Raw genomic sequence first — 27,554 nt, forward strand, 5'->3', positions numbered from 1 at the left:
ATATATATATATGTATATAAATTATGATTGCATTGCATTGTATTACGAAGCATTGGGATAGGGATGCCATCGCCATGTGTTGATTGGCTAATGGGCGATCACCTCTGGTGTGTGTGAGTAATATAGGTGGTATTATGTTCCATCATCGTCAGAGAGAGAGAGAGAGAGTGAATCAGTGTGTTTCATTATGATTGATTGGATAGGATTGGGTGATTAATTAATTAAAGAGGGCACATAGGAGGTAGGTTGATAGTGATATTAACAAGGAGGGGACACTGAGATAAGTTTCATTGTCTCCCACTCACTAATACACACTCAATCAATCAAACGACCACACACTGATTGATTGATAGACTGAGGACAGTGTTGATGGGTGATCATCTTCGTTGTCTTGAGTGTGTGTGTGGATGTTGTTGATAAGCGTGAACAGGAATTCGCGTCTGTGGTTGTTGATTGATTATGTGTGTTGAACTTGATCAAACATATACATCTTCACTGTTCAATCACACACATACAATCACCTGAATGACCGTATGAGTGAATGAATGAATGATCACTGATGGACCATATATGTACATATCTATAAATAGGTACATATAATCATATCGCGATATATACATGTATTGCATTGTGCGGACTATACATGTGTGTGTGTGTCTTTCCAGTCTGCTTCTGGACACTACATTTGGCAATGAGGTGATTGTGATTATGAATGAGTGGAGATAGATAGAGACATGTTGGACATACCCTTTAGATTGGATGTGTGGGTGGTTCAACCAAGCTGATACTGTAACATCTATGTCTATGTATGTATGTATGTACGTAGTAGAATAGTAGTAGTAGTAGTAATATCAGTAAGAGTAGGAATAGGAATAGGAGTAGGATTAGTTTGAGTAGTCAGGTAGTTGGTCCTTACAACATAATGTCCACCATCATTAATTAAATGAGGATGGCTAACCTGGCCCCGCCTTGTTTGGGAATCAAGAGGGGGTCAGGGGGTTATAGCGACCCAAGATCAAGAGTCATTGGTGCATGCAAGTGATCATTCACTGCTATTGTTTAGTTGTCATGATGGTGACGCACATTGATTGTTTTAATTTGAAGGACATAGTGAAGAAGATAGAGAGTGAAGAAAGAGAGGGAGAATGTCACACCTCGAAAGACAATGCCTTGATGATGTGAAGTGTTGGGTAATCTGTCACACGTAGCCTACCGCAACAACACGGCGGCGGCGAAATGATGGTGTCCTTCCCATCACAAGAAGCGACAACCACACCACAAACACACAATCAAAATCGAGGCTGGGCTCCGGAACATTCGTGACCCAATCAAAATACATGTCTGGGCGGATGCTCGATCCTAACGGAGATCTATCCCTTTGTGTACAAGCACGGTGCGTCCTTCACCTTTTGATGGATTGATGGCGACAGATACTTTTTTGCTTGCATGCGCTCAATCACTCACTTCTGGTGATGTTGTTGCTGTTTAGTGATGTTCAAAGGTCGCGACTTTATGAGCACAGACAGACAGACAATAAGCACACCGTGGATTGATTGGTTGGATGGTCCACCTCGTCGTCCCTGTGTGTACACAAACAATGCACTGATGTGAGCCCAGAACATTCTATTGGTCGAGTACCTTAGAGGGCCACTGATTGGACTCGCTGCAAGGCTTGTATTGAGCATTGGTCGATGATACATCGCGCCCATGTGTGTTTATGTCTTGCATTCTATGGGGAGACGACGAGTACTATCAATCATTCATCATCAATCAATCCATCTACTATGATCGCATACTGAGCTTCAAGTCCATACTGCTCATTGATTGAATAGTCTTGTTCATAGAGCCTATCTCTTTAGCCAGATCAGCCAACCATAGATCCTTCTCTTTCTTTGACGTGAAGCAAAGTGTGTAGATAACAACGTCCAGTGAGTCCAGTCGGCCCTTGACAACGCGAACCATGGCATCTGTTATTATTCGTTTGTTTGGGAGATTGATTGATTGATTGATTGTGTAAGACTTAATTAAAGCACTCGCCAAACTACATGCTCACTCGCGAGAGGTTGTTGTCGCGAGAAGTTGTTGTCGCGCGATGACATTGCCATTGCCTTTGCCTTTGCATTCGCAAACATAACATAACATACCATTTGTTTCAATATCTCTGACATCGGCATCCTTTAGAGATATACTGTAGAGGAACTCGTACTTGTAGGATGAGAAGAAGCTGGTCTTCTTGGAGACCAACAGCAAGTCGTTGAAGAAGTGCATATGGTAGTTGCCAGTCTCATGCTTCTTGGTCGATGAAATGACACATTCTCCATCGCGTACAAAGTATCTATGTGATGCAATCAATTCCTGGTTGGTTGGTTGATGTCGACATGGTTAGTGATTGAGTTGATTGTGGTTGGTTGTAGAGTGGATATACATACAGGTGCATTCTTTATCTCCTTCTGTACATCTGATAACCTGGTCCTACGATCGACATTGGTCTTTCTCTCATTGATATACTGGTTTATCTTCTTCATTGACTCGTAGGCAGTCTTTATGCTCTTATATTCTACATGTGACTCTGGTGTATTCCCCAATATCTCCTGTTTGATCGACGAGTAGGGTGTTAGTACATGTCCATGGACATCGCCAACAATGAGTGACTTACTCTGAGCAAGAGTTCATATCTTGGAATACGTTGGATGGGCATGATCAACAAGCTTTGTCTATATTATGATTGATTGTTGTGATGGAGATGTGTTAGGTGTTGCCAGTTTGCCTAGATCCAGTTTCTCCTGATGCGAGTACTTACAAGTCAGTGTTCACTCTTGACTTCTGCTTTTGTTGCTATTGGAGGTAGGTCATTGGACAAAGATTGGTAAGTACTCAATCATCATTGAACATGTCCAATAACTATACTTACATTGAAGAAGTTGGCGCCCTGTGGACTCTCCATCAGTGTCTTTACGATTGGATGTACATTGTCAAAGTTGTTGATATACTCGACATATATCTTGAAGATTGGTGCCTGGTAGTTGATTGGGGATGGAGTTGGAATGGTCATTCAATCAATCAGTGTGACGGTAAATGTTGAGGAAGTGGAGGAGTAACTTACAAACTTTAGGAACACATCACCGACCAGGATGGGGAAGTGATGCAGACGCTCCTCGAGCTGGTGATGGAAGTCGGTGCTGATCTGGAGCAAACTCTTGAGGTTGGAGAATATCCTGCCAATCTCCTCAACCTTAAATAACTTGGTAACACGTGCCTCAACCTCCATTGGTATGAAGTAGAACTGGTGTTGCGTATGAGTGAGTGAGAGAGTGAGGGCATGTTAGTTAGATGAGCTGGATGCTAGAAGGAGGAGGGACAGATGACATACGTTTTGTAACACGAGCAATGAGTTAAGGTATGATACCTCGGTTGAGTACACCTCGTTGACAGCTCTGAACCTCTTCTTGGATGACTCGGTCTCGTGGTCGGTAGAGTGAAGAGCTTGTTGCACGATCTCCTTGAACTTTCTACGCATGACATACTTGCGATAGCATCGTTGTATCTTTACGACATCGCCCAGCTTGTATCCATTGACCACCTTGGTCATGTCGACGGGTGGGAAGCGTGGCTTGGGACGCGTGGGCGCTGGCGGCGACTCTCTGGCGATGGCCACTGGGGGTGGCGACAGCGCCTTCTGACCGGCCAACACTGTGACCATGTCACGCATTGGCTGCAACGAGTCGATGGTACTTGATGAGGGTCCGGTGGACTCGCGAGCCTGCAGCTTCAGCTCCTTCTTCTGGATGTCCAGCATGTCCTGCTCACGCTTGATGCTCTCCTGCTGAAGCTTCAACTGCTGCGCGTCCTGCTGTCTCATGCGCTCCACCTCCTTCTTGTGCGCCTCGTTCCTCTTTTGATCTTCCAGACGCATGGCCTCCAGAGCCTTCTTCTCCTTCTCCATCTCCAGCTTGCGCTTGTTGATCTCGGCTTCCTGCTTGGCAACCTCGTCACGTCTGGACACGGCCAGACTCTTCTCATTGTTGGCCTCTTGTTCTCGGCGTCGCTTCTCCTCCTCCAGTCGCTTGGACAGGTTCTCAATCTCCTCCACCTTCTTGAGCAGGCCGCTCTCCTTCTGGCGCAGCTCCTCCTGCTTCTGCTGCTCCTGCTTCTGGCGCAGTTGCTGCTCCTCATTGATCTTCTTGCGAATTGACTCCTCCTGTTGCTTCAGCTTGATGGCCTGATCATTGAGGTTCAGTTGTTGCAGGGCCTGTTCCTCCATCAGCTTCTTCCTCATCTCAGCCTCGTGCTTCTTGGCCATCTCACGCTCACGCTGCACCTCGTTCATCTGTCTGCGCATTTCTTCCTCGCGCCAGATGTTGATCCTCTGCTTCTCGGCCTCGAGCTGATCGCCCGTAGCCTTTTGCTGTTGCTGCTGTCGTTGCAACTCCTGTCTCTTGCGCTCGACCTCATCACGCTCCTTCTGTAGCTCGGCGACCATCTTGTCGTACTCTGCCTTTTGTTGTTGAGCAATAACCTCCATGTCCTTGTTGCGCTGCTGCTCCTGTTGTAACTCATACTGCTTCTGCTTCTCGTAGTACTCATTCCAAGCATTGATCCTATCATTCTCCATCTGCTGGTCTTGTTGGTAGTTGCTCTGCGATAGGTTGGAATTGTTGTTGCTGTTTGTGTTGTTGCCTCCGTAGCCATAGCTCTGTGTTTGATTGGACTGTGGGTAAGTCTGTGCCAGGTTGCTGCCCTGTTGTTGGTAGCTCTGTGTCAGATCTTGAGTAGGTTGGTAGTAGCTCTGTGATAGGTGGCTGCCTTGTCCATCATCATATCCATAACCAGATCCAGTGCCGGTGCCAGTACCACTTCCAGTTCCAGTTCCATATCCAGTTGTGTTGCTGTTGCTACTGCTGTGATAGGCATCGTGGATGTAGGCTGTATCTTGAGGTGGCGAGGATGTGGCGGGACTGACACCAGTCTGAGGTGATTGAGATGCATAGCTGTCGGGCGTAGGAACGTTCAAGTATGATGACTGTTGATACTGGTCGTATGAGCCCTGGTTTGACGTTGAGTTCTGTTGTGCGGAGTAGTCATACTGTTGCTGATGTTGTTGTTGTGGCTGATAGTCATAGCCAGTACCTTGTTGAATATGATCATATGAACCTTGTTGTTGATCGTACTGTTGTTGTTGTTGTGGTGGCGGTGAGTAACCTTGATAGCTGTTGTTGTTGTTTGTGTTGTTGTTATTGGTCTGTCCTTGTCCGTATGAGTATGAATCATATGATGTTGATTGATCGTTATAACCACTTGTTGTTGTTGTCGATGCCACTGGTGAATTATTATTGTTGTTATTGCCATAGTTATATTGATTATAATCATATCCCTGTTGTTGGTAGTATCCCTGAGTAGGTGACAACTTTTGTTGTTGCTCTAGCTGTTGCTGTTGTTGTAGTTGATATCTTGGGTCTACATAAGTAGGACCATAGTGTGGATCTTCATCACCACCTCCACTATGATGATGATCATGATGACCATGTTCATGTTGTTGAGGTGGTTGATAATAATAAGGATTATAACTCATTGTTGGTTAGTTTGTTGGACAACTAAACATCTATCTATTTTTCAGTTGAATTAATGATTGAATGAATGAATAACTATAAAGCTTTAAAGATGAATAAATGATGTTGTATGAGAGTGCACGTGTATAATTATAACCCGTGTGTAGTATGATTATTAGGTTGGATTCTGGTGTTCTCGTGTTTGAAAGATTGAGTAGCAACATTGGTGGGTGTGTGTGTAAGGTGGTGAATTCCGAATTAGAACTTCAAACCACCACACCAACCAAGATTTGGTTTGTTGCCCACATCACCAGATGGGAACACGGGTGGTCCAATCACGACCAACCCCCAGGAATAGTTCCGCGATCAATAATCAATCAATAAACAAAGTCAGTTACTTTATTGCAGCAATTGCTTCTCATGGAATAAACCTTGTACCCAGCTGATGTAGAGATTACGTAGGGAGGTCTGGCTGAGCTTGACGTTGGGCTTGGCTTTGTTGCTGGGCTCGCCAAATTGATCAAAGTAAACATTGAGCTTCTCGATCTGTTTGTCAGAGGCATAGGCTTGCACCTCTGGACTAGTGATACCAATATACAGACACACAACATTCTGGCACTGATGAGAGTGCCACATCAACTCGTCTGGGCAGCATGCGCCATAGCACACCAACTTGCCACACAGCAGACATACGCCCTTTGGCAGCTTGCTACACTTGTTTCCACATGTCTTCTTGATGTTGTCAATGAAGAAGTCCTAGAGTTGAGTGAATGAGCGGAGTAAGTGAATGAGTCGGGTGATTGATTGATCGATTGATCGAGTGAGTTTGGATGAACTTACAACAAAGATGTTGGGCAGGTCTATGAACTTGGGTTGCTTGGGTGGCAGGTAATAGACCACGCGCTGCTTCCATGACGATCCCATGAGCAACTGGAAGTCGGCTGTTGTCTGTAATATACACTCCTTCCATGTGGGCAGATTGAGCTTCTTCAGAAGGAAATTGACATCGCCCAGTGTGTGCAGGGTGACGTGCTCGCTGAGTGGTGCAGTTGGATTGCTCATATCTGTCAGCAGACACAGATGGAATAGGTATGCCTTGCGCAAGAACACATTGACGACCTTCTCGATCGCCTTCTCTATCTTCTTCATCAATGGCACGGTCAGTTCACCATCATTATCATTGTTCGTTGTTGTTGTCGTTGTTGATGTTGTAGTTGATGATGAGGTTGTTGTCGTTTCCTTTGTCGCCGATGTATCCATATCTTCATCTATGATGCTACTGTTGTTGTTGTTATCGTCGTCGTCGTTGGGTTCTAATGATGATTGCTTGCTAGCAAGGTAGTTCTTGAATGTTGAGTAATACTTCTTGACAGCAATGACCGTCTGTGAATTGGGATGGGGAGGTAGCGCTAGGAGTCGCATAAAGATATAGTTGACAAACACCAAGAATATGAGTCGGTCGTAGGCCTTGCGCATCAGTTGTTGTGGGTCCTGTTTGCGATCTAGGAAGTACGAGTAGGTGGCCAGCACGAATGGGTCGCTCTTGCTGCTTTCGGTCTCGAACAGGTTGTGCTGCTGGCGAGGGTTAGGATGCAGCTCAATGGACATGGTGTTGAAGAACAGCAGCTTGAGAGTCTTGAGTCGCTTCTGGAAGTCTGTCTCGCTTAGCACGTGGTAGGGTGTGTCGTCATCGCTGTACAGGGTGGTTTGGCGCGAGACAAGCTCCAGCGTCTCGATGTTGGACAGTGGAAACTTCCAGATATAGAGACGCGCGCCCGCGTCCAGCACTGTCGGTGAGTTGCGCACAGAGATATCGCGCGACAGCATCGTCAGGAAGAGCTGCTCGAGGACTTCCTCGGTCTTGCTAACCGTGTCGATGGCGAGCAGGATGTTGGAGGTACGGTTGCAGAGTGGGCAACGACAGCCGTCGCTCCAGTCGGTCACAAAGTTGTCCAAGCACTTCCTATGCACGAGATGATCGCAGCATCGCACGTTCATCGAGAAGCCTTGGTCAAACAGTACCATGACTTTGGCGGGTGACATGCTCGAATAACTCTCACTGAGGAAGTAGCGTCCAATTGATTGAAGATCGCGCGACAATGCGTACTCATTCTTGACGGGCTTGCCTGGGCTCGCGACCATGTAGTGCTCGATCGTTCTCTTCTTTGCCGTCGCCATGATGCCATAACCTTCGACCTGTCCAATGGCACAAAGTGGGTTGTCCAGCGAGGTGTTACCAGACTTGCAAGCCACGCAGGTGTCTTGTGTCTTCTTTGATGGGCTGGAATCGCCGTCGTCCTCATCCTCATCGTCATCGTCCTCGTAGAGCATTCGATTGGACTTCATGAACTGCTGTTGCTGCTGCATCATCCTCTCCTGGATGGCCTTTTGGCGCTGCAGCGCCTCCTCCTTCTTGATCTGGGCCTCCTTCTCGATCTGCTTGTTGGCAATGTCCTCAATGCCCAGACGACGGTTGTGGAAGTACTTTGAGAGGTTGGGATCAAACTCATTGATAAGGATCAGCAGCTTGGTGACCAGGCCCTTCTTGTCAAGGTGCAGGCCCTCCTTGTCGATAGTCTGCAGAAGGTCCGAGACGAGGTCGAGCAGATTGATACGTCGCAGTGTCATGTTGTGATCGTTGGCGTCCACCACAGAGTAAGGACGGAGCATGTTAAGTATCGAGATGTTCTTCTTGCTGGCCTGATCCAACTCCTTGAACTCGCCCTTGTTGATCCATAGGTCGATCCTCTCGTGGATGGCTGCCTGATCGCGCTCAGGCATCGAGTCGAACGACTGCTTGAAGTGTCGCAGAGCCATCACGAGCATATAGAGCACGTGGTTCATTGGCGCCTCTAGGTCCACCGCCGATTGGACCAGACTCGTCGTGAGATAGGTGGCCAGCGGGAAGTCGGTCTTGTTGCGCAGGTCTGGATGGATGAACCTCAGCAGTACACTGAAGCCCAGGTGGTAGAGCATCGGCTCGTCAAACAGATCGTTGACGCCCGCCAGGTTGGCATGGAGTGGCTCGAGCACGGCGGGCAGGGGGAACGAGTCGATTGGGTACTTGTTGCGCTTGAGGTTCTCGTGGTAGCTGTTGAGCGAGAGGTCGGTGGGGCCATCACCATTGCCATAGTGATAGGGATAATAGTAGTCGAAGCGGTCCCAATACTTCTGTTTCAGTGTCAGCTTGTTGGTGTTGTTCTGTGGCTGCGCGACCTCCTCGATCGTGTCGTCAATGTTGATAAATGTGAACTCGCGTCTAAACGAGCTGAGAAGCGAGTGAGTGTTATATTTGCCAATCAGGCCCTGCACAATATGATAGCGAGCTTCCTCTTGGCTGAACTTTGGTGTGACTCGCAGCTGGAGAATGATTATAATGTACCGCAGTAGCTCGGCCAATGCGCTAGGGTTGTCGTCTGTGAGTGAGAGGTTAGTATGAATGATTGATTGAATGAATGAGCGTATTACATACTCGTCTGTTTGAAGTTGGATGTGAAGCTGCTGATTAAAAAGTTGATAAAGTACTCAGAGCCCATGAGGATTGAGGCGTACTGGACGGTGAACAGGTCGATCCACATCAGCGACCATGTGTAGTATGATTGATATTCGCCAATGTTCATGTTCTTTTCCCAGAGCGAGCATTTGTACTGCGACAGCAGCACACTGGGCTTGATGGCGCCATTGGCAATGTACAGTAGCTGCTCCATTGTGATGAGTGATCGCATGCCAGCCAGTGAGTAGTCCTTCGCGTGATGCAATGCGTGCAGTGCAAATATACCAAACACGCGGTTCAGTGGGTAGTGCAATGACACTGAGTCGATCGCATGGAAGATGTCGCTCGATGGCAACACAAAGCCATTATGTGTAAAGTTGTTGTTGCCTGGTTTAACATTCTTAAGTATGAGACTAACATACTTGAGTGTTGATTCTTCAATTGATTGATTGATTGAGTATTAGAGAGGATGTTGATGATGCGCATGGCGAATGAGTGGCATGCTTACTGTTGTTGGCGTGTAATGTTTGGAATAGGTTGCTCATGCCTTGGTAGGCTTGTATCTCCATTGAGACGACGTTGCCAATGATGGGCAGTTCAAATGGCAGTGGCTCCACAAGTAATCGCTTGAATGGAACAAACTCCTGGATGTCATCGAGTATGGAGAACATCTCAAGTATGAGATGGTCATTGTTATAGATGTACTCGCAGATGGGTACATGCTTGAAGTATGCCGTTGTATAATAGAACTCTTGATGTAAATGCAGTTGCTGATTGAACAGCTCACGTTGAGTAGGGTCATCAAAGTCGTAGTTCTCCTTGTCCTGCAGTAGTGTTTTCTGTAGTGTTTGATTGATCGATTGATTGATTGAGTGAGTAATGATTGAGATGAACTGGATCAACGGCTAAGGACTGAGTACATACATATACAGAGATGATCTCACTAAGAAGGTTCTTCCTGGTGTAGCCAGTGCAGAAGGGGATGATGATGGAGGGTATTTCAAACATTTGACACGCTATTGAGGCGACGATGGCAAGCTCCTCTTCGTCATCCTGGAAGGACAGCTCGGGGTAGTAGTCCAGGAACTCATTGCAGAATGCCATCTTGTACGATCGGTTACCAATGAGCACAAAGAACAACGTCTTGATGTAGTTAAGGATGCCAGGTTTCAGAAGGATCTCCTGCAGACAGATGCGCGCTGGACTGTCTGCATAGGCGCTGGGCAAGAAGCTCTCCTTGGACTCGCCCTCTTCCTGTGTCGTGTAGGGCAGCGGTACTGGATTGTGCAGGTCAAAGGTCGTCGGGTCCAGAGAGCGCTGGGCAAACTCCTCAGACAATATCGACGACATTGGGTATGACTCGCGACTTAGGTTCTCCAACCACGCTGTTATCGATTGAAGTTGGACGATCTGCTGCTGGCTGAGCGCGGGCAGCTTGATCAGGTCGATCATGTGCTGCGTGATCAATCGCAGAATGAGATGCAGACACTTCTTCAAGTGAGGGTCCAGCAGACTGGATGGATGTATCGTGTTGTTCGGCAAGAAGTGATTGGTGCAGAAGCCTGACGACTTCCAGCTGTCGGGATTGCCACAATCGCAGCAGCCTCCCTGATTGCTCTCCTCGGGCATATAAGAGTGTCCCTCATGTATGTGACATCCATTCTTGAAGCATTCCATGCACACACATGATGTATCCGTCACAGCGCAATCCTTGCATCTAAAGAACCATGTGTTCTGGCTCCATTCTAATGTGATTGATGTTGTTTGTTAGCATTGTGATCGTCCGTCATTCATTCAACCATTCAATCATTCAAACATACCTTGTTGACAAAATGGGAACTTGTACTTGTCGCGACCAACTAGTTGGAGGAGGGGACGGTCGAGTGAAGCGAACTTCTTAGCGATGAGGTCGAGGTCGTCAGAGGTGAACTCGTGACAAAGTACATTGCGGTATGACTCGAATGTAAAGTCGGCATGTCCAAGAGGCTGCAGCTTATCGATTAGGTCATGCACACGCTTCCTGACAAAGGGCGTGGCGATCGTCTTGAACACATTCTCGATATTCCTCCTAAGTGCGGCTGATGTCGCGGGATCACGACGCGTGGCATCAGTGTGCTCTGGTCCTATACCATGCAATACGTCATCATCATCATTCTCCATGTACTGCACGTCAATCTCTTGATAATCATCACTACTCTCACCAAAAGAGTCATCGTCCACCATCTCCATCACTGCATCAGAGTACTCTTCATAACTTTGCATATCCATATCATCATCGTCCTCATCTTCATAATCTTCGTCCTCCTCATCTTGTTGTTCTTGTTGTTCTCGTTGACCTTGTTGAGGTTGCGCTTGTTGTTGTTGTTGTTCTATAAATTCCATGAATGCAGGTTTCATTGTTGGTGTACCATAACTATGTGGTACCATATCAGCATCTTGATCGACATCTATTATCTCTTGTTGTTGTTGTTGTTGTTGTTGAACAACAACATCCTCATCATCTTCATTGTCATCTTCATTACTATTTCTTCTCCTCCTAACACCATTATTATTATTAATGATATTTATATTATTACTCCTCTCCATTGTTCACCAGTACAACTACTACTACACACACACAGCTCTATCTATATATATATATCTATCTTACTATCTATCTCTACTACTTCATTCAACAACACTAACTGACATTACACTAAACTCTCTTCACTTTGTGAAGTTGACAATCCCCACACTTTAGTTTCCCCTTTCGAACTCAGATCCAAGTTCCCCCCACTCATTCAATTTATGGGACTTACTTCTTTACACTCCACTCTGTTCAATGTTATCATGGAGATACTCAGCAATTATCTATTACTTAATATATTTAAAGAACTAGATGCAAAGGATTGGTTTGATTGTATTCTAACATGTAGATCATGGAGATCAATACTAAATAGTAATAATAATGATTGGTTATGGGAGAGAGCACTTATGTCTCGTCTACCCTTTGAAAGAAGACAGAAGGCCGACGATGAACTGATCGATTTGGATTATGATATAAGTACATTAATCAAGGATGGTAGTGATGATAATGATGAACTGTTGGAGACGATGATCAAACAAAGAAATCAAACAAGAGACTATCTCAATCTGATTGATAATGATGATAGAGTCGGTCGATTCACTTTGACCAATGCATCAGACGGCTACAGCAACAGCAGCACTATCTCATTCAGACAGCTCTACCTCTTCCTCTTTCCACATGATCGACATATCAACCAATCAATCTCCACGCTTCAGCATACTCTCCCATTGTATGATTGGCCTCTTGTCAACAGCACAATGAATGATGATGGCGTAGGCAACCGACCGACAGTGTTGGACTCACTCATTGATGAAATCGAGGATGCACATATATGACTCTGCATTGGATGCTAGCGCCAAACTATTGCACATGTATGATTGCAGCGATCCACATACGGTCTTTCCAAACATACTTGTTGATGGACGGAAGGGAGACCTTCTGGTGATCGGACAACAAGCCTCTGTAGAGCCTGTCTATGACAACTGCTATCGCAACGCCACAACATATTGTTTTCAATCAGCAGTGCTCATACCCAACCAAATACATATGTATGACCGAATAATCCACTTTCAAATTGCTGGCAACAATGTATCGTACCCTCGCACCAGGGTGCCGGGTCAGGCAAATGATAACTTCTTTGACGAGGACATTCTATACTTGGTCACACTGATCGATCTCGCCAACAACACGTCCAATACAATAACATTGGTTGATGATACCTTCAAAAAGTTGAGCAAGGTCATACCTTACCGGCATTCACTTCAAAAAGTTATCGCATTCTCACGAGGACAACTAAGAAACGAGGACATTTCGTACAAAGATGGAGCCATTCGTTGTCACCTAAATATTCTGGTCGAGCGGCAGATGAGGAGCACTCCACTTCCCAAAAGAATCATCGTCTCGCGATTGACAACTGACCGGCAATACTTCCACACATTGTTTAGAGATCCAGAGCTGAGGGATGTGCTTCAGCTACACATGAACAAGGTCACAGGGCTATCCAGAATACCCAGGCAAGGTGACAAGAGCATGGCTTTGTTCCTCTATTATCATGCGACCATCAATTCAAATGCTATCAATCGCAACTCAAACAATGGTTGGCCATGCTTCCAATATGCTCATAACTCAATCATTACATTTCATCACCTCGTTGGCGACATTGGCGACAACGACAACTCTTCTTCATCAACAACAACAACACAAACAAATGATCAATTGATCATACACTTCAGTGGAAACACCAATTATTATAATGCAACGCTCCAAATGATCAAACGTCCTTACAGCGATAAGCATGTTCCTATGTCCTCTATCTCAGATCGTCAGTTGAAAGATGGCGCCAAGCTTGTGTATGATAGCATGAAGCTCAATAGAACTAACCTCTATGTGGGCTTCAGAGAACATCTCCAAGGATGCTTCCAAAGTTCATTCCCACAACTCAACAACACCAAGCTCGACATTATTGAGCTACTTAACATCCTTTTGTTCAACGAGGAGTTCCTCTTTGAGTATCAAATGGTGGACAACAAGAAGAGGCCTTGGGACGCACTGAATGAACCATCAATGCAATCAAAGAAGGCAAGGGTCAGCGTTAGCCCTGACCAAGGCCATCGGTACCAGTTCGATAAACGTCTCCAACATATCCACGCACCTGATAATACTCGGATCAATGACGACACTCCAACTATCAACCAATTAACAATGTACATTCCCCTCTTTGTCATAGATAGAGTGGCCGAGATGAACGATCAATTAGTGAGATCATTCCAAAGATCCAGAAAGGAATTCCAATGTTCATGTCTTGCCATCAATAAAGTCAACATTGACTAAGTCTATAATAATTATTTATACTATACTGTACATTCAATTGTGCCACCTAACAACTGGTCTACCATTGAATGTTATAAAGGCCAGTGACAGGAGTACATAGAGGAAGATGACCATGCCTAGCAACCAGAACAGTTCGTCTACAAACTTGAGTATTACACTCTTCTCCTTTGGTACAACTGGCCAGTTGATGACCTGTTTCTGTGTCTGTGTCTGTGTCTGTGGCTGTATCTGTGGCTGTTGCTGTGGCTGTGTCTGTGTGTGTTGCCGTCGCAGAGTTGAATTTGCAAAGGGTGATGGTTGTGAATACATGATCGAGTTCAGAGGAGATCTTATATCATTGTCGGGATCTGGAATTGTCTGTTGTGCTTGTTGTTGTGTCTGTTGTTGTGTCTGTTGCAGATTGTTCAAATGCTGTCTTGGAGCATCCTTCACTTGAATATCGACTGCTAACTGTTTGTCATGGTGGCGTGATAGGTCACGACGGATATCGTTCAACTTGTGCTTCAGGTTCTCGGTCGAGATGTCCAGCTCCTTGGCACTCCTATTGTACTGCGATAAGTTGAGAAGGGAGTTGGGCAGCTGCGCCCACGATCTGGGCATTGGTGGTTCAATCGTCTCTTCTATCGGTCGCCTGTCATCTACGTGCTTGGTGTCCTTGCCTACGATTGGCATCGTGTCCAATGCCTTGGCAATGTTCTGTACAAAGGTGCGCGTGTTGTCCAACTGCTGGAGATAGAGTCGGTTGCTATCATGCAGGTGTTGTAGCAATGTGCCCAACTTGGTCTCGGCCTCACCAGTGATCCTGGTCTGCTCATTCTTGGCAGCATCGACCTGCCTTGACAACTTCTGACACTGTTCTTGGGTGTCTCGCTTCTCGCGCTCCAGCGTGTCTATCTTGACCAGCATCTCTCTGATCTCCTCCAACTGCTTTGCCATGCTGTCTTCCAACGAGTTGTGACGATTGGCATTGTGTAGCTGTTGCTGTTGCTGTTGTATCAGTGTGTTTATCCTCTCCTCTTGCTGTTTGATCATAGCCTCTTGTTGCTGTATCTGTTGCAGTTGTTCGATAATAAGATGACTACTCTGCTCCTCCTGACTCTTTGAAGTCTCCACCATGTGTTTGTACTTTCTCAGCTGTGCCTCACGTTCCTCCTCTCTCTTACGAGCCAGCTCCTCCTGCTCCAACAACTTTGCATTCGACAGTTCCAGCTTGCTCAACTCATCGTTCTCTGGTGCATATGTTAGTCGACTGAACATGGATCATGTATCGCATGCCATCCTGGTACTTACTCTTATATACATTCTTCTTCAGCTCCTCCACCTCTTTGGTCGCCTCGTTCTCTTTCTTGATTGATCGCTCAATGTCTTCACTGATGTCTCGGTATTTCTTCTCGACTGTGCGCAGCAGGCCAGACTCCTTGTCCAAGTCCTTCTCAAGCTCTGCGATCTTTTGCTCCCGCTCTTTCAAGTCTTGATAAGTGAGTTGGATGGTCTCTTGAAGATGGATGACCCGTTGAGGGTCTGGACGTGTGGCCAACTCTTGCTTTAGTCGTGCAATCTCCTCTTGATATCCTGTGTCATCCATCTTGCCTGTGTCCTGCTCGTTGCCAGCACCATTGTCCTCCAACTCGCCAAAGAATTGTGGCATAGACCTGTCATACTTTCTGAGCTTTGAGTTAGCAGATACGACTGTTCCAAGCAGGTTGTCCTTGAAGTAGTCTGACTGATTTGATGGGGACTCGACATGGTTGGTAGTAACATCGTCATCATCACCAATCTCTGCTGGCACACCAACATTGCCCTTGCCATTGTTGTCCAGTACTGTTGGTACTATCTTTGAATCGTCAGTCACTTGGAAGTCCTCAAGACGATTGATTGGATGGTCTGAGTAGTCCTCGTATTCATCGTCGTCCAGCGTGCCATTGGCCTGGAACTGGTTGACCATTGCCAGGAAGATGGCATTCGAGCAGACACCATTCTCAAATGGTATCACATCAATGATCTGACTGATGTGAGCCTCGTCGTAGCCCTCCAATATCTTCCTGAGTTGATGCTCCTCAATGAATCCATCGGGATCGTCCTTGATATGCTGGTAAAAGTGAGTGAGTTCGTCTTCCTCGGCATCGGGAGTGGTGTGCCCTTCAATCTCTGGAACCTCTGGCCTCAAGGGCTGCATCCGTGTTGAGGGAGGTTGAGTAGGTTCAACATCCAATGAACTAGAGGGGACAACAACATCACTCTTTGGACGCGCAGCAGCTGTATGTCGGTCGTACTTTGGAGATGGAGGGTGGCTGTTGCCTGCACCTGGTGCAAGCTGTAACAAGTAGTTTGGTGGCAAGGTGCTTCGTCTTGACAGTCCGGGCTTCTTGCCACTGAGGAACACAACACTTAATGTGCGCGCCAGTTTGGATGGCGAGTTACCATTGGTTGCTGAGGTTGTGGTGGTCAAGTCCAACGAACGCCTATTCATTGCCTTTTGATGTAGATGTTGTTGTGTCATTGTTGGATGAAAAGGTGGATCTGAGTTTGAATGTTGATGTACTTGTTGTTGTTGTTGTTTCTTCTTCTGTTGTTGATGTTGTGCAATGAACTCATTCACTGACAATGTCGTCGATGTTGTTGCTGTTGATCCTTTGGTCTTTGTTTTGTTGTTGTCATCGTCGTCTTCGTCGTGATCTCCCAGCGAATCAATGTTTGTATTAACCATCATCGTTTCCATCTCTTCTTTACTTCAATCCCAAAGATCCTTCTACTAAAACTGCTACAACTTGAAGTTGTTGATTGATATGATATTATATTATATTATATTTGATTGATGATGTTGGTTTAATGTTGGTAGGGATGGATGCCCTGCCCAGCCAGCATATCAGTTTGAAATTCCAAGTTTGAATGTAGTATGTGTATGAGTAGTATGTTGTTTGTTTGTTTGTKTTCACTTTGAATCAATGAGTCATTTAGTCAGTCAGTGGGCGAGAGAGGAGAGAGAGAGAGAACTAAGTGGTTTAAGTATGTGAGTGTCGGCCAATGACGTGTGAAGGGTTAAGGCTCCCACTTGTCCCCATCTCAAGTTGAATGAATGAATGAAGAGGTGGTGGGACCGGCTTCAAACTCATTCACTTCACTTCTCACACACACTATCTCACTTCAGTATTATCTGAATTGTTTACAACAATAATCAAACAAACAATCAGATATTAATAACTATTTTGTTTCGTTTATGTATTACATAGGTAGTAGTAGTAGTAGTAGTAGCAACAGCGAGATAGGAGACAGACTGGTCACATTTTGAGGAGGACCTACAAAGTCTCTGTTATTGCGACATGGTTGAGTAGCCAAAAGGACTAAGTACGATGATTCATTATATCGTCATTTACTGGAACTCTTAAATGATTGAATGGTAATGAATGTTTGATCGGGTTAGGTTAGAACAAAGAAAGATAGATAGATAGATATCAAATATGATAAACTTACAGAAGATCGTCTACTATTGTAGAATCTGCGATTGTTCCCTGGTCATTGGAACTTGAACTACTTTGAGACTCGGAAAAGGCACTTGATGAATCAGCTTCATACTGGTATGCTCTCGATGTGGATACAACCAACAAGATGACGAATAACAGTAGCAGGATAGAGTTGATCTTCATAGTTATTAGGTTGGGTAATAATAGAGTATTGATTGATCAGTTGATTAGTTGATTGATTGATTGAATGATGTCTAACAGTGTGTGTGAAGTTACCTATTTATATTTAAATATCAATTAGCATTGTTACAAGTCGATTCAATAACCTCAATATGGATAATGAATGCCAACAATAATATGAATGGCATCAAAGAGTGAATGAATGATAGGAATGAATGGCATCGAGACAATCAGACCAATGGTATAAAGGGGCGGGCAATTGCCGATGGTTTGCAATAAATGATCAAGTGATTCTGACCAAACCAAGGACTTTCTACACAACAGTTTACTTGTTAATGCGATCCGATCATTTATTACTATCATTATCTCTCTCACTCCAGTCTATCCCTCAATGTCACCACCTCATATTTGGAGTACTTCACCATTCCCACAACATACCATTCAGTCTATCAATCAAACAGTAACGAGTGATGGGTTGATTGATGTGGTGTGGTGAGGGGGTGTGGGTCTACTTGATCGTTGGATTCATCGCCGACAACACAATGGATTATTTACAACGAGGAATAAAGATGTGGTGAAGCTAGAGGAAAAAGAATATGATGCGGTAGGAAATATATTGTTGTTCAATTTTAGGTAAAGAGGTATCCAAATAATAATAATAAATAATAAAGATAATTTGAAAAATTGAATTTATTTAAATATTATTAATAATTATGAAAATATCCTTTTCTTCATAATTGGATCATTTTCTGCTGTCAATGGAATCCTAATATAAACAAAATTAATATATTGACTTAATTATTTGTTCATAATTATAATTATAATTTATACATACATAATATCATCATCTACAGTAGGTGTAGTATCTCCTGCACCTGCAGTAGTTTCACCCTCTCCCTCAATGCCATCTTCATTGTCCGTTACTCTATATACACTACTGTAATCCATCTTTGAAGCCATTGTCATTGAAATTGTCAACAACATAATAAATAATAGTATATAAATTGTGTTAATTCTCATCTTTCTAGAAATATTATTATTATTATTTGAAGGAATAGATATTTGTTTTATGTTGATTTGATCTGAATGGATTTGGATTGATTATTTATATTTATTTGGTAACTAACTCTATTATTTCATTCAATACCTAATAATATTGATTCATCGGAAATAGTTGTTGATCAACAAATTACAAATGGGAAATTTATATTTCTTGTCAATTTACAATATATCATCCAATACTCTTGTGTTTTATTACAACTAGTAAAATAATATCAGTGAGATTGATGATCACATCCAAAATGAACCGATCTCATAAACTCATATGCACCACCATCCCCTCCCTCTGAAAGTAGAATAGTCAGTTTGATCAATTGGGTTCAAAAGAATAGGAATTGATTAATTGAAGATCACATTATTGATGTATGTTTACTGCCCAATTAGTGGTTATATCTTGAGACAAGTGTAGTTGTTACTAGGAGATTAGAATATCATTATCAAAAGGGTAACTTTAACTACCAATGTATATGGTTAGATAGTAGTGACAGTTAACAGAACTTGTAATTTACATTTCTGGGGAGCCCAAGATCAATGGGTGTCGACATGATTACTATTGAGGTGTTTCCATCATTCATTCTTGTCATTCTTAATTGGTTAATTTAAATAATAATAATATTAAAGTAAAATACCTTGGTAATGATCTAAGTGTCGTTAGAGAGTCATACCAGAGAATGATATCACAGTTAGGAGAGAAAGATAAAACAAAGAGAATAAAGGAGTTGAAAACTAGAAGTCATGATGAGAGGGTTTGCATAGTCACATTGATGCATCACAATCTTTGGACTCAAGATCATTTATCAAAGTGCCTTACATGGTCACAAACAATCAATTACAATATTAATATCAACTTTGAATCAACTATTGATACTATTTTTGGAGATAAATATGACAGAGGAGTATATAGATTGACCAAGAACTCCATTGAGTACATCCATCGTATGTCCAAACAATCAATTGATCAATCCATCAATAAATGATATTAGTTTATTCTTTGGCCAACATGTTGTTACTCCACTCGCTCCCAGTGATGTAGTATATGCCATGCTATTCTTGCCGCTAGCCTACCACCAATTTGTTGTATATCAGTGGATGGATTGTATTCAACGAGGTCCACAGCTCTTAATGAACTTGCATGGCAAACCTTGGTGATCAATGGTAACAAGTGATCAATTGAAACACCTAGAGACGCAGGTGCAGACACACCAGGCATCTGCCAAGCAGGGAGCACGTCCAGGTCAATTGTCAAGTATAGTACATCACAGCCATTAATAAACTCTGTAACTTGTTTCTCGATGTCTTGCCTTGAAAGCTCCATAAAGCATGTATCCCAAATGACTTTGACACCAAATCGTTTGGCATCATTGGCCAGTGTCACTGTGTTTGAGGCCAGACTCGCGCCAATGACCATGTAGTTGAATGGACGTCGCGTCCTCATGCAGTACTCGTGTAGTTGTCGGAATGGTGTGCCAGAGGTCGACCGATCATTCGTCCGCAGATCGAGATGTGCATCAAAGTTAATGATTCCAACTTTTGCTTCTGGATGAGCTTCGTATAGTCCAAGTCCGTGAGCATAGGCAGTCTCGTGACCACCGCCCAAAACCAACGTACATTGACCACTCTTTTGAACCTCGGTCACTCGTGTGGCCAAGTTACTCTGCATCGACTCCAGGTCGTCATCCTCGGTGGTCAATGTTCCATAGTCTACAATATTATGATGTCCACTATGAGCGGCCATGTTTGCAAGCAGTCGTCGGATGGCATCCGGTGCCGCGGCAGCACCCCTTCTGCCCTTATTCCTCCGCACACCTTCATCACTTGCAAAGCCCAACATTGCGACACCCTTCTTATCGCACTTGTTTGTTGTTGATTGATTTGAATGGCTGTATTCTTCCCTCTTTATCGTTTGGAATAACCTAAGTGCTTCCTCTGCCTCTGCAGTATCATCTCGACCTGTCCAAACATCATCAGGTGTTTGTCTCCATCGTACTCCATTATTATTATATCTTGAATCTTCAATCATTCTTTATCTCTTTCTCTATCTATCTCTCTTGGAAGTAGTAGTAGTTCAAAGATTGTTACTTCTCTTCCAACACACTTGATGTAACAATTTCGAAAGAGACAATACATAAGATAGATTGAGACATGATGACGGATTGACAACATCGGAGTGAACTGAGGGAGTGGGTGTGGGTGGGAGTAGTTTAGATTCCCACACATTCCGTCCTAATTAGGGTTACAACACTTTGTTATTGACAAGATGGGAACTGGTTCTTGGTTCGTCCACTCCCTTCCCTAACACACACCATGATCTCATCTTGGAAGCCAATCTGGCAAGTCCCACCCATCTTCACACACTTTGGTCTATAAATTCGAAGTGTTTTTATTCAGTTTCGGGGTCTCTTGCCCAGGTCCGAAAGCAATAAACAGTTGGGAAGTATGTCACTCGAATACATGCAAAGAGATCATTATTATTATTATTACAACATTGATAGAGATAGAGAGAGAATGAATGTTTAAGCCTGTTTAGATTTGTGTCTGTTGTTGTTGATTGATTCATCTGGAACAACAGAAGACGAAGCAACAGATGTTGATGATGATGACGATGCCTTGGTGAAGTTGAAATCACGGAAGTCTACTGTTCTGGTCCTCCACCAATAGTTTGTACAGGAACCTGGCCAGATGGTGAAGTTATGTCCATTCTTGTCATTGTACCAACTGCCACATGCAGTGGTCCACACCTTGCCTTCAAGGTTACGCTCCAACTCCTTTTGTACACGCTGTTGTGCAGTGGCTTGAACATCAATCGATGACATGTTGCGTTTGATCATCTCGCGAATGCACTGCATTGTAAAGTTCACTTGGCACTCAATCATGAACAGAACAGAGTTGTGACCAAGCGCAGTGTTGGGACCAAGAAAGACAAACGAGTTGGGGAAGCCTTTGACGCAGATGCCCAAGTACGTCTCGATCTTGGAGTGGACCAGGCCACGCATGCTGACGCCGCCCTTGCCATGCAGGTTCATCGGTGTGCAGTAGTCCTGCACTCTGAAGCCTGTGGCGAGGATGAGCGAGTCGACCGTGTGTCGGGTGCCTTCACGCGTGATGATAGTGGTGCCTTCAATGCGATCGATCGAGTCTGTCTCGAGCGTGACGTTGCTGCGCCCCAGAGCAGGATAGAAGTCATCGGACACAATGATACGCTTGCAGCCAATACTGTATGATGGAGTCAGAGTGGCCCGCAGAGCCTCATCTTTTACTTGGGCCGTGAGATGCTTCATCGCCAAGTACTTGGACACCTTGTGCAGTGTGCTGCCCTCGACGAATGAGCCGTATACAATGTCTGCTGATATGAACTGCAACCAACGATAGACGCGCTGGACCAATGGTACGTTCCGCATAATCCATTTGGAGAAGCCCGAATAGACCTTGTTGGCTCGAGGTATGATCCATGATGGGTGTCTCTGGAACACTGATAGGCTCTTGACACGCGGTGCAATCTCTGGGATGATCTGGACAGCGCTAGATGGACGTGTTGAGCGTGTGAGTTTGGAGTCAGTGGGCGTCGATATCGCCGACACCAAGGGACTCACACGATCACATACCTCGCACCATTGCCAATGATTGCCACGTTCTTTCCATCAATCGGCAATGAGTTGTCCCATTGAGCAGAGTGACACATTGGTCCTTGAAACTGTTTGAATACCTCTGGTATGTTTGGAATGCGCAGTGCTCCAGCTCCTGTCAATCTGATTGATTGATGGGGTAAGTATCTTGTGACACGCCCTTCATCACTCATTCAATCAATCAATCTGTCTTACAATATATCAGTGTAGATTGTTTCCTCTTGTCCATTCGAACGTTTGAGTTGGACTATCCACTTGCACAGTGCATCATCCCATTGGCAATCATGTACAGCTGTTTGGAACTGGATATGCTTGTACAGATCATACTTCTTAGCCATTCCAACTATATATTGTTGTATCTCTTGTGCAGGTGAGAACTTCTCACTCCAATCTACATGTATGCACATGGATCATTGATGGGGCAGTCAGTCAGTCAATCAGTACTCATTCATTCAATTATTCACTCTAGTTGACACACATACCTGGGTTCAGCTCGAAAGAGAAGGAATAGAGGTGTGAGGGTACATCACATGCACATCCAGGATAGGAGTTGACCATCCATGTGCCTCCAAGATCATTCTCCAAGTCATATATTGTGAATGTGTCAATGCTCAACTCTTTCTTTAGCTTGATGGCAGCACATATACCAGAGAATCTTTGATTGATTGATTGATTGAATGACTGATCAGTATGTCAATCATACTGATTGAAGTGAGGTGAAGGTATGAACATACCCAGCGCCTACAATGGTGATGTTTGGAGTTGATCCATCATCATATGTACAACTATTATTATTCATTACTTTGTTACAACAATATTTATATCTATGTGTCAGGTTTGTTTAACGTACAAAGGTGCAAAGGACACACATGTCATGCAACCTTACATTTTTGATTGATCTTTTGGAAATTTCATTTGAATAGATCAATTGGAACTTCAGGTCTGATGACAAATTAAATAATAAAAATTGAATACCATCAGCAATTCCTTAAAGACTAACTTATAAATATTTATAAATATATATATGCTCTCACAGTACAATTAAGTCTAAGAAGAATAAATTATAATTGTCATGACAAAGAATGAACAATCAAATATTTGGTGTTAATATTAAAGAATCACTTATTGTATTGATTTTATTTGGACCAATGTTCATATTCTTATTTCTAATCCAAGTATTAGTATTATTATTAGTATTAATATATTGTTTAATAATTTTTAAATCAATTAATGATCATTATTTAAGATCACACCTTCATTATTTAAAAAAAATTTAAACACCACAGACACCCATCTTTGCATTGTTGTAGAATGACCATCAATCATTTGGCTGAGTCCAGTGTGTGTGTTGATCACAACCCATCACAAGAAATAAGTAATCATGTGATTTTAAATAATGTACAATTAATTAAAATATGTATGGTCCTCTCTTTCATTCATTCAATATTCAATCATTTATTAATTATTCAAACAAACAATTGATAATTTTTTATTATTTAATAATATAATTAATTATTAATAATAATGGCGGATGCTTATACAAGAATAACAGATATTTCTGGACAACCTGACCATCTTGAGGTCCAGGGTATGGCAATAAATATTTATAAATCCATCAGAGAGAACCCTCTGCAAATCATCCCTTTCTGTATGATGTGCAATGCTTTGGAGATCAAGGATCCATTCCAAGTCTATGAGGACATCAAACGTGAAGGACTCAAAGTTGACAAAGATGATGTCAACATCATCTTCACCTCGGTCATGTAAGTACATCTTCACAAAGCAACTTTTCCATAATCTAACATATATATAAATCCTTCTTTAATCAAATGATCATAAAGTGGATGTGTTCCAGGTGTTGGACCATTGCTCCAAGGTGTGTTTGCATTGTTTTGGAAACGTGCATCACCATCAGACTCGGTGTCCAAGGCTGAGTTGGACAAGAAGATGGAGGAGTTGAAGAAGGAGATGATCGGAATCATTGATTCAAAGATCAAGGACAGTGAGATCAGAATGTGGACTGATATCTGTCAGACTGTTCTTTGGAACCTCAGAAGTTCTTGCACATCAATGAAGACTGACTTGTCCGCTCTTATCTACAAGTTGGACAACAACGAGACGATCACCACCGACTTCTTAACCGATATCCGCACCAAGATTACTCTGGCCCTTGATCACAGCACCCAACTTCTCAACTTTTGTTCCAACCCAAAGTACATGAGATATGTTGTTAGATTCTATATTGAATCATTGTTCACCAACATCTCCATATATGGTCTCATCAATGTATGTTTCATCAATGGAATCATTCCGATCAAAGATCAAACACTCACTCATACTAAAACTCTACATCAATTAATCAAACAATCATACAAGGCATTCTGGTACCAGTTGAACTATGATGAGATATACATTGCTGGAAGGAAGCCCAATCGCAAGTCACCAAAGGGTGTAAAGTCCAACAATGAGAAGTTGCATGATCTGATCATGGAGGGTCTTGCATTGATTGGAAACCATGCCAATCCTGATGATGGCTATGAAGCATTCGAGAAGAATGCTCACCTCTTGCTTAAGAGTGATGTGTTCATGTACCCTGTGCCATTTATAATGTATCAACCAGGTGATCAAGAGAACAAAGAGTTCCAGAGACCACTTCCAAATGAGGGTGTTCCAGACATGGTGATTAAGCTGCCCGTCAAGCCCACAGCTTACATCATGCGAATGGATGCCGACAATCTATTCAACTACCTTGTCGATGAAAGATTGGATATGGCCGACCGTTCTGGTTGGACTGAGCCACTCACAGGTTGCGCTGGCAAGGCCTTTATGTGGGTGGAGACAAGAGGATACGTGATCAAGTTGGACGAGCCAAGGAACATCACCATCAGATTCTATGGCCACTATCGCAGCCACATCAAGCATTTGAGATTTGAGGGCAGTGATGGTTCGGGCCAGCCGTTCAAAGAGACGCTTGACCCCACCAAGTACCAGTATGGAGCATGTCGACCACCTGGCCATAGACTCAACAATAATGCTTTCAAAGCAGGATTTGCAGTGTCCAAGCAGTTCAAACAAGTCAAAGAGATGAAATTCCGTTTTAGTACAACTTCCTTGTTCAATCACTTGTTGTTCATTGAGTTCATGGTGACTCTGAACCCTGACCAGTACCCTGCCATCGTTGAGACACAAAAAAACTAATGTCATGTCTTGTCATAGACTGGTAACATCCCATTTTCATACTTTAGCATGAGCATTCAATATAATAATAAATTAAACCTAAACATTCATTGATACATTCAATCAATCAATCATGTTGATACCTCCATCATCAACTACTCACACCACAAGTATTAACTTTGCATTGTTGTAGAATGACCTTCAGTGGGCTTAGTCCAGTGTGCCAATGTGATCTAGATCACACACCAAATAAAATGATCATGTGATGAATGTAATTCATATAGTATTATTAGTATGATCCAATCATTTCATTCAATTATTCCATCAATCAAACATTAATTATTTTTATTATAAGTATATATATTATTTTATTATAATTATTTTTAAATGGCTGATGCATATACCAGAATAACAGATATTTCTGGACAACCTGACCATCTTGAGGTCCAGGGTATGGCAATAAATATTTATAAATCCATCAGAGAGAACCCTCTGCAAATAATCCCATTCTGTATGATGTGTAATGCATTGGAGATCAAGGATCCATTCCAAGTCTATGAGGACATCAAACGTGAAGGACTCAAAGTTGACAAAGATGATGTCAACATCATCTTCACCTCGGTCATGTAAGTACTTCCTCACTCATTATCCATTCAATTTACAAACATATTGTTAATCGTTCTTTCAATCAAATGATCATAAAGTGGATGTGTTCCAGGTGTTGGACCATTGCTCCAAGGTGTGTTTGCATTGTTTTGGAAACGTGCATCACCATCAGACTCGGTGTCCAAGGCTGAGTTGGACAAGAAGATGGAGGAGTTGAAGAAGGAGATGATCGGAATCATTGATTCAAAGATCAAGGACAGTGAGATCAGAATGTGGACTGATATCTGTCAGACTGTTCTTTGGAACCTCAGAAGTTCATGTACTTCTATGAAGATTGATTTGTCCGCTCTGATCTATAAGTTGGACAACAACGAGACGATCACCACCGACTTCTTAACCGATATCCGCACCAAGATCACTCTGGCTCTTGATCACAGCACCCAACTCCTGAACTTTTGTTCCAATCCCAAGTACATGAGATATGTTGTTCGATTCTATATTGAATCATTGTTCACCAACATCTCCATTTATGGTCTTATCAATGTATGTTATACCAATGGAATGATTCCTATCTTTGTTTTATCGTCCACAAATTCTAACTAACACACTCAATCAATCAATCAATCATACAAGGCATTCTGGTACCAGTTGAACTATGATGAGATATACATCGCTGGAAGGAAGCCTAATCGCAAGTCACCAAAGGGTGTCAAGTCCAACAATGAGAAGTTGCATGATTTGATAATGGAAGGTCTTGCATTGATTGGATACCATGCCAATCCTGATGATCGATATGACTCTTTCGAGAAGAATGCTCATCTCTTACTCAAGAGTGATGTGTTCATGTACCCTGTGCCACTGATAATGTATGAGCCGGGTGAGCAGGAGAATAAGGAGTATGAGAGTGAGTTACCCGAGGGAGATGACAAAGTCCCTAACAGGGTGATCAACCTTCCAACCAAGCCCATGGCCTACATCATGCGAATGGACGCTTATTATGTTTTCACATATCAAATGGATCCAAGAATATCACAATCATTGGGCAATCGAGATGGATGGATTGAGCCAATCACAGGTTGTCTTGGAAAGAACTTCGAGTGGACAAGTTTGAGAAGTTATGATATCAAGTTGGACGAGCCAAGGAACATCACCATCAGACTCTACGGTCACTACCTCAACTATGTCAAGAGTATAGATTTGGAGGGTACTGATGGTTCGGGCAAGCCATTCAGGGAGACCCTTGACGTCACCAAGTACCAGTATGGAGCATTGCGACCACCTGCACAGAGATACAACCACAGGGACAATAGTGTGTACAAAGCTGGATATGCAGTATCCAAGCAATTCAAACAGGTCAAAGAGATGACATTCAAGTTTAGTATTGATGCCATAATGTGCCATTTGTTGTTCATAGAGTTCATGGTAACCCTGAACCAAGACCAGTACCCTTCCCTTGTTGAACAACAAAACTAGTGTCCTTAATGCCATGGGCTGGTAGGCTCTTTTATTTTC

The 27,554-nt window shown here is 43.4% G+C and overlaps 7 protein-coding genes across 7 annotated transcripts; 2 read left to right on the top strand and 5 right to left on the bottom strand.

The window, feature by feature from the left end:
• Positions 1-1,782: 1,782 nt before the first annotated feature.
• On the bottom strand, positions 1,783-5,569 carry SAMD00019534_092760 (hypothetical protein; the record flags this gene model as incomplete). The annotated part of the gene is made up of 8 exons (XM_012895690.1): positions 1,783-1,967; positions 2,145-2,355; positions 2,430-2,591; positions 2,657-2,714; positions 2,801-2,835; positions 2,912-3,016; positions 3,104-3,283; positions 3,371-5,569. The coding sequence occupies 8 exons, from the start codon at positions 5,567-5,569 to the stop codon at positions 1,783-1,785; spliced, it is 3,135 nt and encodes a 1,044-aa protein (XP_012751144.1).
• A 376-nt stretch (positions 5,570-5,945) lies between these two features.
• Positions 5,946-11,466, bottom strand: SAMD00019534_092770 (hypothetical protein; the record flags this gene model as incomplete). Its single annotated transcript, XM_012895691.1, has 6 exons — positions 5,946-6,302; positions 6,387-8,962; positions 9,019-9,474; positions 9,548-9,878; positions 9,964-10,784; positions 10,860-11,466. 6 exons carry the CDS (start codon positions 11,464-11,466, stop codon positions 5,946-5,948), a joined length of 5,148 nt encoding a protein of 1,715 aa, XP_012751145.1.
• Positions 11,467-13,969: 2,503 nt separating this feature from the next.
• Positions 13,970-16,655, bottom strand: SAMD00019534_092780 (hypothetical protein; the record flags this gene model as incomplete). The annotated part of the gene is made up of 3 exons (XM_012895692.1): positions 13,970-15,165; positions 15,227-16,409; positions 16,479-16,655. The coding sequence occupies 3 exons, from the start codon at positions 16,653-16,655 to the stop codon at positions 13,970-13,972; spliced, it is 2,556 nt and encodes an 851-aa protein (XP_012751146.1).
• A 2,987-nt stretch (positions 16,656-19,642) lies between these two features.
• SAMD00019534_092790 (hypothetical protein) lies at positions 19,643-20,467 on the bottom strand (the record flags this gene model as incomplete). The annotated part of the gene is made up of 1 exon (XM_012895693.1): positions 19,643-20,467. The coding sequence occupies one exon, from the start codon at positions 20,465-20,467 to the stop codon at positions 19,643-19,645; it is 825 nt and encodes a 274-aa protein (XP_012751147.1).
• Positions 20,468-21,149: 682 nt separating this feature from the next.
• Positions 21,150-23,058, bottom strand: SAMD00019534_092800 (hypothetical protein; the record flags this gene model as incomplete). The annotated part of the gene is made up of 5 exons (XM_012895694.1): positions 21,150-22,155; positions 22,239-22,382; positions 22,455-22,650; positions 22,742-22,914; positions 22,994-23,058. The coding sequence occupies 5 exons, from the start codon at positions 23,056-23,058 to the stop codon at positions 21,150-21,152; spliced, it is 1,584 nt and encodes a 527-aa protein (XP_012751148.1).
• Positions 23,059-23,783: 725 nt separating this feature from the next.
• SAMD00019534_092810 (hypothetical protein) lies at positions 23,784-25,454 on the top strand (the record flags this gene model as incomplete). The annotated part of the gene is made up of 3 exons (XM_012895695.1): positions 23,784-24,022; positions 24,101-24,545; positions 24,636-25,454. Coding segments are annotated over 3 exons (1,503 nt in total), but the record flags the coding sequence as incomplete, so codon positions are not given.
• A 498-nt stretch (positions 25,455-25,952) lies between these two features.
• Positions 25,953-27,515, top strand: SAMD00019534_092820 (hypothetical protein; the record flags this gene model as incomplete). Its single annotated transcript, XM_012895696.1, has 3 exons — positions 25,953-26,062; positions 26,141-26,585; positions 26,676-27,515. The coding sequence occupies 3 exons, from the start codon at positions 25,953-25,955 to the stop codon at positions 27,513-27,515; spliced, it is 1,395 nt and encodes a 464-aa protein (XP_012751150.1).
• Positions 27,516-27,554: the final 39 nt, after the last annotated feature.

This window comes from Acytostelium subglobosum (assembly GCF_000787575.1).
Source record: "Acytostelium subglobosum LB1 DNA, scaffold: scaffold21, whole genome shotgun sequence".
Classification (NCBI taxonomy): Eukaryota; Evosea; class Eumycetozoa; order Acytosteliales; family Acytosteliaceae; genus Acytostelium; species Acytostelium subglobosum.